The sequence below is a fragment of the Alligator mississippiensis genome, chromosome 15 (assembly GCF_030867095.1).
Source record: "Alligator mississippiensis isolate rAllMis1 chromosome 15, rAllMis1, whole genome shotgun sequence".
NCBI classification, from domain to species: Eukaryota; Metazoa; Chordata; order Crocodylia; family Alligatoridae; genus Alligator; species Alligator mississippiensis.
Window position 1 is genome coordinate 8,014,776 of NC_081838.1, and position 13,796 is coordinate 8,028,571.

General features: G+C 59.6%; 1 protein-coding gene and 2 non-coding genes across 3 annotated transcripts; 2 read left to right on the forward strand and 1 right to left on the reverse strand.

The window, feature by feature from the left end:
* Positions 1-6,011: 6,011 nt before the first annotated feature.
* Positions 6,012-6,083, reverse strand: TRNAA-CGC (transfer RNA alanine (anticodon CGC)). The gene has a single exon. It is a non-coding gene; the product is annotated as a tRNA-Ala (tRNA).
* A 533-nt stretch (positions 6,084-6,616) lies between these two features.
* Positions 6,617-6,689, forward strand: TRNAT-AGU (transfer RNA threonine (anticodon AGU)). The gene has a single exon. It is a non-coding gene; the product is annotated as a tRNA-Thr (tRNA).
* Positions 6,690-9,503: 2,814 nt separating this feature from the next.
* LOC109282001 (kinesin-like protein KIF22) lies at positions 9,504-10,229 on the forward strand. The gene is made up of 4 exons (XM_059719053.1): positions 9,504-9,704; positions 9,882-9,981; positions 10,094-10,193; positions 10,226-10,229. The coding sequence occupies exons 1-4, from the start codon at positions 9,504-9,506 to the stop codon at positions 10,227-10,229; spliced, it is 405 nt and encodes a 134-aa protein (XP_059575036.1).
* The last annotated feature ends 3,567 nt before the right edge of the window (positions 10,230-13,796 follow it).

Below are 13,796 nucleotides of genomic sequence, written 5' to 3' on the forward strand. Positions count from 1 at the left end.
GCTGCACGGCCGTGCCCGGGGCCGCCACGCCAGGGCCGGGGTCAGGGCCCGCTCATTGCCCTCTGAGTTGCAGCCACTGCTGTTCCTGCCACCGCCACTGTCCCTGCCACTGCTGCTGCCTGAGGCCCGGCGCTGAGCCTGCCGTCACCGCCACCCCAGCGCCTACAGCCAGGCCCAGCCCTGGTGGGATGTGGCAGCTGCCAAGGCCCCAGGCACACAGGGCGACCACCTGCAGCACACCCGCCTGGGCCACGCACAGCATTGCTGCCGCCCAGTGGCCCGGCTCCATGCCTGGCCCACAAGGCCCCATGCTGGGCAGGGGAGTGAGGGAGCTGTGGGTTGGGAGTGAGGGCACCAGCAGGGTACAGGGAGTTGCAGGCCAGTAGTGAGGGGAGGGGGGATGCAGGGCACCGTGGGTCAGGAGTGAGGGGCACACGGGGGGTGCAGGGGGCTGTGGGTCGGGAGTGCAGGGCACCGGGGAATCTGGGGCCCACGGGTGGGGTCGGGAGCCCGGATGCCTGGGTTCCCGGGCAGGGGAGTGGGGGCTGGGGGCTGGCGGGTGTGTGAGGGTGGGTTAGTGCCCCTCACTCCCGACCCACAGCTGCCCCCTGCGGGTAGCATGCTGACATCAGGACCCCGACCCGCAGCAGTGCCGGGCGCCTGCAGGTCTTTAGGACGTGCAGGGCACCCATAGTGCGGCAGTCACGTGGGCACCCTGGGGTGCGCCGGGAAATTAAGTCCTGGTAGAGGCGGGGCGCAGAGGGGCCCGGGCGCATGCACGGCGAGCCCAACTGCTGGCAGAAGCTGCGGCTCTGCCCCTCCTGCCAGCATGTATGTGCATCGGGTACCCCTGGCTGCAGGCTGAGTTGGGGGCGGGGCCTATTCCCTGGCTCCTCTCAGCCAATGGGGGGCGCCACTGCCCCTGGGATCAGCTCCCTTCTCTCTGCCACTGGCCTCCCAAGGTGGCCTTGGTCACATCCCTGTGCTGCGACATGCCTCAGTTCCTGCCCTGGTCTCTTTCCTTTCCTGGCTGAGGCCCTTACCTTATTTCCTAGTGCACCACACCCCCCCTTACTGTATTTCCTGGTGTAGCACACACCCCATTACCATATTTTCTAGTGCACCATGCACCCATTACTGTATTTCCTAGCATACCACACACCCTGTTACTGTATTTCCTAATGCACCACACACCTCTCACCGTATTTCCTAGTGCGCCACACACCCATTCCCATATTTCCTAGTGCCCCACACATCCGTTACCCTATTTCCTAGTGCCCCACACTCCTGTTACTGCATTTCCCAGTGTGCCACACACCCGTTACCATATTCATAGATTCATAGATTGTAGAGTTGGAAGGGATCCCGAAGGATCATCGTGTCCGGCCCCCTGCCCCTGGCAGGAAAAGGACCGAGGTCAGACGACACCAGCCAGGTGCCTACCTAGCCTCCTTCTGAAGACCTTCAAGTTAGGTGAGAGTACCACCTTTCTTGGCAGCCCGTTCCAGATTCTGGCCATCCTTACCGTGAAAAATTTCTTCCTAATGTCTGACCCGAATCTACTCTCCACTAGTTTGTACCCATTATTCCTAGTTACTCCTAGGTGTGCTCTGGTAAATAGCACATCCCCAACTGTCTGTTGTCCTCCCCTGATAAACTTATAGGCTGCTACAAGGTCTCCCCTCAGGCGTCTCTTGTGAAGGCTGAAGAGATCCAGATCCCTCAACCTCCCCTCGTACGGTCTTGCACAGAGGCCAGTAACCATGTGAGTGACTTCTTCTGGACCCTCTCCAGTTTCTCCGTGTCCCTCTTGAACTGCGGCGCCCAGAATTGGGCACAGTACTCCAGCTGCGGCCTGACCAGTGCCGCATAGAGGGGGAGCAGCACCTCCCTCGATCTGTTGGTCATGCATCTGCTAATGCACGACTAGGTGCGATTGGCTTTGTTGATGGCCTCGGTACACTGCCGGTTCATGTGGATCTTGGAGTCAACAATGACTCCAAGATCCCTTCCAGCCGCTGAGCTGCTGAGGAGGTCATCCCCCAGCCTGTAGGTGTGCAGGGGAGTCCTCCTCCCAAGGTGGAGTACCTTGCATTTGTCCTTGTTGAATTGCATCCTGTTTCATTGTGCCCACTGCTCCAGCCTGTCCAGATTGGCCTGTACCTGCTCCCTGCCCTCCAGTGTGTTAACTTTGCCCCATAACTTGGTGTCATTTGTGAACTTGGACAGGGTGCTCTCCACACCCTCGTCCAAATCACTGATGAAGATATTAAATAGCACCGGTCCAAGGACCGACCCCTGCAGGACCCCACTGCCCACCTCCTTCCAGGCCAACGACCTGTCCACCCCCACTTTCTGGGTGCGGTCCCTGAGCTAGTTTGCCACCCACCCGACTGTGTAGGCATCCACCCCACAGCCTGTTAGCTTCCCTATGAGAATAGGATGCAAAACTGTGTCGAATGCCTTCTTAAAGTTCAGGTAGATGACATCAGCCCCCTGGGGTGGACTCATGTACCCCCTGCAGAGACTCCTATCCCACCTGGATAGACTCACAGCACCCCCTGGACACACTCCCACCCACCTGCATGGACTCCCCTACCCCTGGGGTAGACTCATTTGCCCCCTGTATAGACATCCACCCTCCCTGGATACAATTCCATCCCCTACAAGGACTCCCACCCTGGGGTAGACTCATTGCTCCTCTGTCTAGACTCCCACCCCCTTGGATACCATCCCATCCCCCGCACAGACTCCCACCACCTCCCCGGGGTAGATTCCCCCCCACCTGCAGCAGGCGGGGCTGCGGCCGCCCTTCCCGCAGGCTAGGCACGGGATGCAGGAGCTGGACTCGAGCCGCCACCCCCGGCCCCGGCCCCGGCTCCTGTACGAGACGGTGCTGCAGGTGATCGTGGTGATTGAGTGGGGCTGAGGGGTGGAGGCTGGTCAGGCCCTGGAGTGCAGGTGCTAGCAGTGGAGGGAGGCCTGGGGCTAGGGGAGCTGTTGGCTCTAGGCTGAGGGGAGGCTGGCAGGGCCTTGGGAGGGGGTGATCAAGGCCCAGTGACGTCCCCGAGGCGTTGAGGACTTTCCATCACTGGAAGGCTGGGGGTGATCTAGGCCTACACTCTGCTGCAGCTGTGGGGATCAAATTTAGGCTCACAGCCTCAAATCACCATTTTAAGGTACATTAAGGGTGCGTGTGTGCCATTAATGCACCTTAAATTGGGCTAATGCGCATTAAATATGCACGTGTAGATGTGTCCGATTTTGGCTGCTAAGCCAGAAGTAAACGCCAATGGGGCAGGGGCTGGATAAGGGTTACAGCTGGACTCTGCCCCTGCAGCGTGCAGAGAAGCAGCAACCTTATAGCGCAGCACCTTTATTTCAGGGAAGAAAACCAGCTTTCCTCCTTAAGATGCACTCCCTAATTTTAGAGGGCTTTTTGCAGGGGGCAAAGGTTTACGGGTGGTGAATAAACACAGTATATTCCTCGATCAAAAGTCAAGTGTGGTCATGGGGGGACCATCCCTCAAGTCTCCTGGTGCCTGGGTACATGTAACGCTCTGTTCCCTTTCCCCAGCCAGGTGGCTCAACGTGCGAGGATCCGGCCAGCCCACCCCCACGGCTGAACGAGCACATGGTGTGGCTGCGGGGGAAGCACAAGCAGGCCGTGGACGACATGTTTGCGGAGATGTGCCAATGCTGCGAGGAGCTCAAGGCCATCCAGCATGCCCACCTGGAGCAGGAGGGGTGGCTCATGGAGCGCTTCCTGGAGCATGAGAAGACCCAGCGGAAGCAGGACCGGCAGCTCCTGGAGCGCCTGGTCAGCGTCATCCTCAGCCGGCCCCAGCCGGCCTGCCCCTGCCAGCATCCAGGCATGGAGTGAAGCCAGCCCCTCTCCAGGATCTTCTCCGGGGCGACAGACAGTCCGAACCCACACTATTGTGCGAAGAGCAGCTGGAGAGGCCTCGCAGAGTACTGTACTTTTTGGTATGCCACATCACTTTTCCCCCTGAAAACAGCTCCTGGGAATATTGGTGCGCCTTATATGTGAGAAATATGGCAAGGAAAGAGCTTTTTTCCCCCCTTTCATTCTGCCTTTCAGATCAAGGGGCGCATTATATCCCAGGGTGTGTTATATGTGAGAATGTACAGTATCTTTTCCAGCAGTCCCCAGCCTGCCTGCCTCTTCTGTTCTGTTTCTTAACCTGGGTGTCTTAGTTTCCTTAGTTCATTGCAAAAATGAAGTTTATTTCTTACCTATGGGGACTTTTTACCATCTTGTACCATCTACACTTTTCCCAGAGCCTGATGAAGGGACTTTGATCCCGAAAGCTTGCAGAAAAGGAAAATTTTCTTGCCATTTTCCAGTTGGTCTAATAAAAAGTATCATTTTGGAACCAAGAGTTCTAGTTTTTTGTATGTCTTAGTTTCCTTAATAAATGTAGAGGGTTTATTCTCTCCCCACCCCCTTTTTTTCTGGTGTACTGGGTACTGTTGGAGTGTTTGCAAAAGAATAAATATTCCCTCTGATACGAAACGTTGGGAAAGCAGGACTGGGTCCCTTGGAAACCACAAAACCGAGAGCACCACAAGCCACAGCCTAGGCTAGCGCAGGGGCCAGGAGGTCTGGCACAACACAAAGAGGTCTCTTGGCACTAAAGCCAGCTGGGTGCCGGGTTCCCCTTGCTGGGACAATAACTATTTGGGGATGGTCCTGCTTTGAGCAGGGGGTTGGATTAGATGTGACCTGAGGTCCCTTCAAACCCTAATTTTCTATGATTCTACGACGCTAGCTGGGTCATCATCTGATGCTGTGAGATTTGACCCCATTCTCCAGAGCCCGTGCCAGCTTTGGGCTGTTGTTTTATTTCTGGCTGTACAGGGTGGGAATGAAAGCCACAGCTCATACACTCTGGGGGTCAATGATTGTCCTAACGACGGAGACGCGGGTTATTGTAGAGAAGTGGGGCTGGAAGGGATCTTCGGAGATCGCAGCTAGTCCAACCCAGGAACGATGCCGGATAATCAATAGTCCTGGAACTCGCAGTCTAGAACCGTGGTGCCAGGTGACACCTCTGTCCTGCTGCCAAATTTGTGGTGGGGGTGGAGGTGATGGTGCATGAAGGGGAGTTTTTGGGTAGGGGCTGGAGAACCCTGTGGGGAGGGGGGGAGATGGGGGCAGAGCAGCAGGAGGCTGCCGGTGGTCAGTGAGGTTCATGAGGCAACTCGGCCTGGGCTGGCTGAACCCTGTCTCTGAGGGGCATTCGCCCCCACACCACAGCCCAGCACAGCACAGCACAGCAGAGGCAGGGGCTTCAGCGGGTCTCTCGGGCTGGGGTGTAGCTGCTGAAATGTGCCCGGTGTCTGGCGTGGGGTTGGGTGCAGCTGGACAAGGGCAGGGGGCACATCCAGGGATAATGTCCCTGGGATAAATACCTGGCAGGGGGTATAGCTCAGTGGTAGAGCACCTGCTTTGCATGCATGAAGCCCCGGGTTGCATCTCCAGCTCCATTTTTCCCCCCAGCACCTCCTGGACAGATGTGAGCCCAGGGAGGAGATGCACCCCTGGGACAGCTGATGCGGGTGCCCAGCAGATGCCTCCTCCCCTCAGCCTTGAGACCCAGCAGATCTCAGTGCTCAGGGAGGGAGTTTCATGGGGTCCACAGTGCTATAGGATGGAGGTGGCTATGGGCCTGGGGAATATAGCTCAGTGGCAGAGCACCTGCTTTCCATGTGCTCTCCATCTCCTTTTTTTATATTTCCTACCTGGGCAGGGGGTGGTTTTGCAGGCATCACAGCTCCCTTTGCTCCAAACTCTCCCTGAGTGTTTTAGAGCTGGAGGGGTGGCCTTTTTGGTGTGTCGGCTACCTCTGGGGGGGCAGGAAGTCTTTTTGAGCTTTAGCTTTCACCCTACAAGGAGGAAGAAAAATCAGCCCGTGTAGATCCAAAAGGCAGAATAAGTGCCCATCACTGCCTGGGCGCTCTCAGCCCATCCCAGGGGCAAAAGCAGCTGGAGATGCTGGGGATTGAACCCAGGACCTCCTACATGCGAAGCAGGCGCTCTACCACTGAGCTACATCCCCCAGCACATATAAAGCCTGTATCTGCTCCCACTGCAGGGCACTTTCCCCCTGGACATCCTGCCCACCCCCAGATATTGAGATCCACCACGTCCCAAGCTTGCAGGTTCCCACACCTGGCGTAGAGGGGCCGGGTGGTGAGTTCAGCTGCGGAGCTGCCCTGGAGCCTGGATGTTGAGGGGAGCAGCAGGGGGGAAGCCCCAGCTGAGGCTCCTGCATCCTGGTCTGACACCTCAGCGTGTGGCTGCCCCTGGGGCAAAGCAGCAGGAGGTCAGAGGTCAACTCTGAGGCTGTTCAGGTCACACGTGTCTCTAACCCCTTTCCCCTGAAATGAGCTCTGCCTGGGGCTGCCAGAGGCAGGAGACCCTGAGGACACATCTGGAGGTCTCTGCTTCAGGTCCCTGGCCTTGCTGGCTTCCCCAGAGCTGCAATGGGGTGCGGCAGGTCCTTGCACCCCCTAAAGTCTTCCAGGGAAGAGCAGGTGGCCACCTCTGCTGTGTGGAGCAGAGGAGGAGGGAAATTAGAAACCAAAGGATGGCTCTATAGCTCAGGGGTGAGAGCACTGGTCTAGTAAACCAGGGGTCGTGAGTTCAAATCTCACTGGAGCCTTGATGTAGCCAGAACAGAGGAAGAGCATTCATTTTTGTAGGAGTGGGGAGGAAAAGCCCCTGTCTTCTAGCTGCAGAAAGGGGATTTTTCTCCCCCGGGGGAGGGAAACGGGCCCAGGTGCCCGAGATGGCTCCTACGCTGCGCTGCGGGAGGAAAGGAGGACGGGGCGCAGCATCATGGGGTGCAGGAGGTGCTGCCGTGCGTCTTTGTGGGGTTGGAGCGCGGGACCCAGGACCCCCACGCTGCTGGTGGGGGGCTTGTGCCAGTCGCGGCAAGGTGGCAGTGGCCATCTCGGGGGTTCAGCCCAAGGACAGATGCTGCCTTCACCCGGTCACGCCAAGGCGGTGGCGGCCACCTCGGGGTTCAGGACTACAGCAGGCATCGCCATCACCCAGTCACGCCAAGGTGGTGGCGGCCATCACGGCAGTGGCCATCGGCATGCCACGGCAGCGGCCATCTTGACCAGTCACGCCCTGGCGACAGCGGCCATCCTGGGGCTGCCCCCCAAGGACATACGCTGCCCTCAGCCTGACACCCAAGGCAGTAATGAGGCCATCTTGGGGCCCAGACACAGGCCAGGCTCACACCGCCACGGCAGCCATTTTGAGCAGCTGGCGCAGGGCAAGGCAGGGAAGGCGCCAAGGCAGGGCTGGCTACCCTGGTGCATATTTGGGGGGCTCCCAGTTCACTGACTGCAGTGGGGGAAGGGGGATGGCCGCTAAGAGGGGCTCTGACGTGCTTCTGGGGCCAGGGCCGGGCACACACTTAGGCTGCCAGGCAAACAAAGAGCCCTGCCGCCATTTCGATAACCCACCACCAGCCCACTGTCCTATTTCCTGCGCATGCGCCACGGGCGACTTGTTGCCCTCTGACGCATGCGTCCCACCCCGTTCGTGTTCCTCTTTAATGCGCATGCGCCATCAGGCACTGTTGTCCCAATGCCCCAGCGCCACCATTCATTCAGCTATCCACCTAGCGATCCCTTCCTCTTTACTGCGCATGCGTCAACGGGGCACAATTTTTTTTTTTTTTGCCCCCCCCCGCCGTGCGCATGCGCCCATACCTCACGCCGGTAGGGAGGGGTCACTCGGTGCTGATCAACACGCCCCTCCTCCCCCGCTTATTTATCTAGGCGCATGCGGACTCCCGCCTGCCTAAGGAAGACGCATGCGCAGTCCCCTCTCCTTCCTGATGCGCAGGCGTGGCGCTAGCCACGCCCCCTGCCTCACGGGGACTCCTGATTGGCTGCGGGGCGGGGTGAGCGCTAAAAGCAAACAGCTCCAGCTGGGACTATTCATCGTGGGTATTCGGTGGACGCTTCTGCCATGCTGGTTGGAGCACACGTGTTATCCAGCCCTGTGGTAGCAGCTTGGGGGGTTTCTGCACTTCTAGATTTGTTTTTTTCTACTCTTTGTCTTCTCTCTTTTCTGGCCTGGCAAGCCTGCTGCCATGCTGGGCTGCCACTTCTGCCATCCTCCTATCCCCATGGACCTGGGGATTTGGGTAGGGGCCAGCTCGATGTCCCTGTCCCAGTCATGTCTGTGCCCCTGCAGCAAAGACTCAGAGCCCTGCGTCCGTGGCCTGGACTCGCGCCCCCACGGGCTTGTCCCCGGCAGCCTGGAGTGATCCTGCAGGCCGTGCGTGGCATCCTGCATGTGGTGCGGGAGGCTGGCGGGCACAACTGCTCCTGCTCCGTCTCCATGTCCTACCTGGAAGCCTACCAGGAAAAGTTACGTGGCGGGGAACAGGCGGCGGGCTCAAAAGGGGAGAAGGATCGTGGGTGCTGGGGAGGGTGCAGGGGTGAGGCACTGTCTGGGGCTGGAGTCCAAGCAAAGGAAGCTGCAGCCCCCTTGGAGCACCCGCAAAGTCTTCAAGAGAGCCGAGGCTTGTTCTAGCTCGTTCCCCATCTGTCCAGGGACCTGTTGTGTCCCAGGTTTCCATCCAAACCACCTCAAATCCCTGTTCAGGTGCTGGATCTCCTGGAGCCGTCAGGGCGGGACCTGGTGCTGCGTGAAATGCCAGATCGCAGCATTATGGGGACAGGGCTGACGGAGCGGGAGCTGAACAGCTTCCATGACTTTGAGAAGCAGTTCCTGTCAGCCAGCCGCACTCCTGTGGCCCACTCTTGGCCCCTGCCCGCAGCACCAAACTGCAGCTGGTGGACCTGGCGGGATGCGAAGATAACCCTCTCACCGGCAACTGGCCTGCGCCTGCATGGGAGCAGCGTCATCAACAATTCCTGGATGTTTGGGTTCTCTGGGCAGGGAGTGGGGACTGGTGGGGGAGAGCAGGGGGCGGGGACCCTGGATGCCTGGGGTCTGCGAGGGTCTGGTCGTCTCAGGCAGGTGATCGGGCATTGATCCCAGAGGGTCGGGACAGGGGACCCATGGGGTTCTGGTGGGCAGAGCTGGCAGCTGACCCCCGGTCCCTCCTTCCTCCCCCAGGACTCACTGGGTGGCTCGACCCACAGCGGTCGTCGCCTCTGAGCAACGCTTTTACTTTGACACGCTCACCACCCTCAACTTCGCCACCTGCTCCAAGCAGGTGGTCAACAAGCCCTTTGCTCCTGGGGCGCTGCCTGAGCCAGGTAAGTTGTGGGCCTGGGGAGGGTGCCGGGGGGAGGGAGAGGAGGGGCCTGGTTGCTCCTGACTCCATTCTTGCCCTCCAGCTGCGGAGGAGACTGCAGAAGGAGAACAGCAGCAAACAAACAGTCTACCAGCAAGGAAGCTCCCCTGGTTGCTGAGAAGCCCCTTGGGTGCCATGGCGGGGGGAGGGGGTGGCAGGGGACAATGTGTGGGTGTCCGACAGGGCGAGATGGGCGCTGCCCAACTCGCCCCATCTTTGCCTCCCTCCAGTGCACTTCTGCCCCTGGCCCAGCTGGAGCCCAGCCTGCGGCTGGAGGAGGTGGAGTGGCAACAAGGTACCGGTCACCGGGGGCTGCCCTTGCTGGGCACCCCCAAGGCCGCGCGGAAGGCTCTGCTATGCTGCCTCAAGGAGACACAGGCCGAGCTGGAGGTGGATCCCGTTTTTGTTTTTGTTTTTTGTTTTAAATGTGCTCCCTGCCCTTGGGCAGCCCTTTGCACTGCACCTGGGAGGCCCTGGAGCCCCAGCCTCTCCCTCCGCGAGGAGGTTCAGCCCAGAGCAGCCTTCCCAGGCCTCCCTTCCCTGACCCCTCCTGCCTTCCCTCCACAGAAGATGAGGCAGCAGCAGAAGGAACTGGAAGCTAAGGAGCAGCTGAGAGCTGCCTCTACGCCCGAGCCTCCGCAGGCTGTCATCCTACCCATGCAGCAAGGTGAGAGCAGTGGGGACCCAGGTGTCCAGGCAGCCACTAATTTCCCCCCTTCTCCCCTAAGCTGGGTCATTCTCAGCTCCTTTTGGTCTCTCTTTCCCCCTTCTCTCTGCAGTGCTGATCCCCCAGAAATGGGCCTCACCCACGGAAGATGAGGGCATCCTGGTCCTAAAGAGGAGGGTGACTCGGAGGCTGGGGGATGCCGTGGGGCTGGAGTGCAGGGAGGGGCAGCGTACAGGGGGTTCAGCTGAAGCGGGGGGTGGCTGCACAGTTTCTGCCCTTGTGTTGTCTCCCTGCAGTTGGGTCCAGGTGGGACGGAGAGTGTGGTGCCCAGCTGGGAGCTGACACGGTGCCAGGAAGTCATGGTCCGGGGCCACCAGAAGCTGCTGGAGTTGCTGAACCACGGCAGCACCAGGGAGCTGCTCTCCCTGAAGCGCATCGGCCCCAGGACCGCTGAGCTACTCATGGCCTGACGCGAGCAGCATGGGCCTTTTGCTATGGTAACACCATGTGGGTGGGGGAGTGCCAGGTGTATGAGACCCTGCTCTTGGCCCTGAGATGCGACTGCCTCTGGGGAGGGGCTGGTCTCATTGGGACCTGGCCCCGAGATGGTTGCACCACGACCTAGCATCGTGGCTGCCTAGGGGGCTGCTTGTCTCAAAGACCCTTGCCTGGGGAGTTGACCATTCTGTCCCATTGCTCCCAGCTCCAGGACTTGCAGACGATGGAAACGATGGCAGCCAAGAAGGTGGCCACTTTAATCGAGGTGATGCAGGGGGAAGGATGGACATCCTGGGGGCAAAGGCAGTGGTGTTTGTGGTGGGGAGAGGGCAGGTCCAGGGTGGTGCTGTGGATGGCACCAGGCTCTGCTCTCTTCCCTCAGGCCAGTACTTTTGACTGCATCCAGATGCTGCTGCCACCAGGGCCCTCTGCCCTGTCCTTATTCAGTTAGTGCCACAGCCTGGCCCTTGCCTGTGGGACCAGCCTGTTTTCCTGGACTTCTGGTTTTTGCTAGGGTGGTGCCAGGGGCCAGAAGCAGGAGATGGAGCTGCAGCCTGAGCCAGCACCTTGGGGTGCCAACCGCGCAGGACACTATGCTTACCTTTGCCACCTCGTCCTATAGGCTGAGCTCCAGGGTGAGTACTTGCCTGCAGGGCTTTTTCTCACTCCCTTCCAGTGCTCCCAGTTTTGTACGCGATGGATATTAATAAACAACCTCCCATTTGCTATCAGTGTCTCTGCTTTCCTGCACCCAGAGGCCCCACCCCTGTGCCCCGTCCCCCTGTTCAAGTTGGAATGAGACCCGCAATCGCAGTCTGGTGTACTGACCAGAACGGGTGTTGTTGAACTCATAGAATTGGCACCGGCTGGATCAGCTACCTGGTAGCAGGGCGAGAGGGTAGAGACCCAAAATGGGCATCGTGGTAGGACTGAGGCAGAGAGCTGCAGGGGGCCCTGCTGCCACGTTGGAAACGATGTGCAGACAGCACCGTAGCCAGCCTTTCGCCGAGTGAGGGCTGAAGCATGCAAGACCTGGCACTGACTTTTGGGCGTGTTAAGTGAGCACGCTGCCCCGTTGCAGGCAGCCATCCCCACATGTGCATGCACCCGGGCACAGGTGTGCATAGACCCTCAGGGCAAACACCTGCCACTGCATTCATGTGTACGCCCACCTGCAGATGTGAACATGTGTGCACTACTAGGTGAACACACAAACACATGAGTGTGCAGCTATACATGCATGTGCGTATCTCCATGTGTTGGCATGTGCACACACAGATGCCCTAGCAAATATCTGCATGCATGCATGCTCACACCCGCACGTGTGCACACACGACACATGCACATGCATGTGTGACATGCATGTGCACACAGGCATTCCAGGTGCAATTCCCTGGCATGGCCGATAGATGGCGCCCTCTGCACAACACAGCCCCTCCAGTGGGGGGGGGGGAATGCTCTGCTGAAGTGGAGGACATTAACCCTTTCAAGGCTGCAGCCAGGCTCCATTGGAGGGGGTGGGGGGGCAAGGGGGTGGGAGGCACAATGCCAGGAGAGAGCCCTGGCATCTCTCACAAATGCCACCAACAGCCTGGGTCTAACAGAAACCTTGGCTTGCTCCACCCCAGAGCCAGCTGCCCCAGGGACTGCAAGCCTGGGCACCAGGTTTTCAAATCCCCACTGCTCGGGGGTGCTCCCAAACCTGGCCTAGGTAAAGCCCAGGGCTGGCAGTGCCCCACCACTGCAAGGAAAGGAAGGCCCACCACCCCCTGCCCAGTTCATGCCAGTCTGACCTTGGGGGAAATTCCCTCTTGACCCCAGTGCAGCGCTGGGCTAACATGGAGCAGGGGGGTGAGGAGCTTCTGGGGTTGAGTCCCAGTAGGAGCATTGGCACAGCCCAGTTGTGACCCCCAGTCTTAGCTGCTACCAACACCCAATGTGTCAGAGGTTGGCAGCAGGTTCCTCATTGGTGGGTGATGCCCCCTTTGCGCCAGGCTGTATCCAACACCCTGAGCCCATGCTCAGCTGGGATCCTGGCCAGGCATGGGTAGCTCCTGCCAACTGGGCCCAGGACTCGCATGACACATGGGACCTTTGGCTTTCTTTCTCAGCCATGCCAGGCTCTGTGCCTGACCCCCGTCACCCAGCCAAAGGGCCACCTTAATGCACAGGCCAGCCGGGCCAGGGCCCAGGGGCCCCTGCTATAGCTGTGGCTGGGCACATGCAATGTGCTGGGCCGTGGCTGCCAGGCACCATTTGTTGGGTGCTGCTGCAGCCGGACTAAGCCGCAGCAGGACGAGGTGCCACCCCTGGAGCTTGGTCCGCACCACATGCACCTGGCAGGGTGAGGCTCCATACCCCCGGCACCAGCACCGGTGTGGACCTGTGGGTGAGGGCAGCTGTGGCTCCTGCCCCAGGCCTGGGGGGCAGTGCATCCTGCTCCTGTGGGTCGTGGGCGGAGGGCGCCAGGACCCCAATGAATCTTAATCCGCCCCACGGGGCAGGAGCTCACCTCCTTGGTGGATATTGGGGTCACTGCATTGGGGGTCTTCATGCATCAATAGAGACAGGATCAAACCCAAGCAGCGCTTAGGGGACTGCTTCACCCACGGGGCAGTGACGTGGTTTGGAGCTGGGGATCAGGCACAGCCCCTGGGCTGGATGTAGCCTGCAGGGCAGTGCCAGCCCCACACTGCTGAAGGGCCCCTGGTTCAACACCCCTTGTGGGAGAGTATCGCCTGCAGGGACGGGGCAAGGACTGGGGTGAGGGGGGCATGGTCCCAGCCACCCTGTCCAGCTCCCCCAGACCCTGGGCTTTGCTGCGTGGGGCTGGGAAGGGATGCTCCCTCCCGCCTCCCTGCTTGCTGGTAGGGGTGTTGGGGAGGTTTTGGCCGCTGTGGGGGTGGGCTGCAGCCCCGGTGGGGCTGTGCCAGGGCTCCTGATGTGGGGAGGGTCAGAGGGTCTTGCCCCCCTGTGTAGGAGCCGCCCAGATGCTGTGCCAGGCGTGGAGCAGGATGTGACCCCCTGCCTCAGCTGGGATGGACGGGGGCGCGGGCACTACCCGGGGTCTCAGAGTGGCCTTGAACCGGCTCCATGCTGGCCTTGAACCCAGTGCACACACTAACACAGGATGCTGTGTTTACACACTCACATACAGATCCAGTGCGCACACACACCTGGTTTGTGTGCATGCACCCAGATCCAGTGCACAGGCAGACAGATACCCTCAGATCCAGCGTACAGACACATGCACAAGGAGACTGGTGTGTACACACTTGCACCACACACATAAATGTGCTGTGTATATACAGGGGTGT

Excerpts from the sequence above, each read along its gene's own strand:
- LOC109282001 (XM_059719053.1), top strand. The coding sequence starts at position 9,504 with ATGGGCGCTGCCCAACTCGCCCCATCTTTGCCTCCCTCCAGTGCACTT. Across the intron at positions 9,705-9,881 it reads AGACACAGGCCGAGCTGGAG|AAGATGAGGCAGCAGCAGAA; the intron begins GTGGATCCCGTT and ends TTCCCTCCACAG. Across the intron at positions 9,982-10,093 it reads CATCCTACCCATGCAGCAAG|TGCTGATCCCCCAGAAATGG; the intron begins GTGAGAGCAGTG and ends TTCTCTCTGCAG.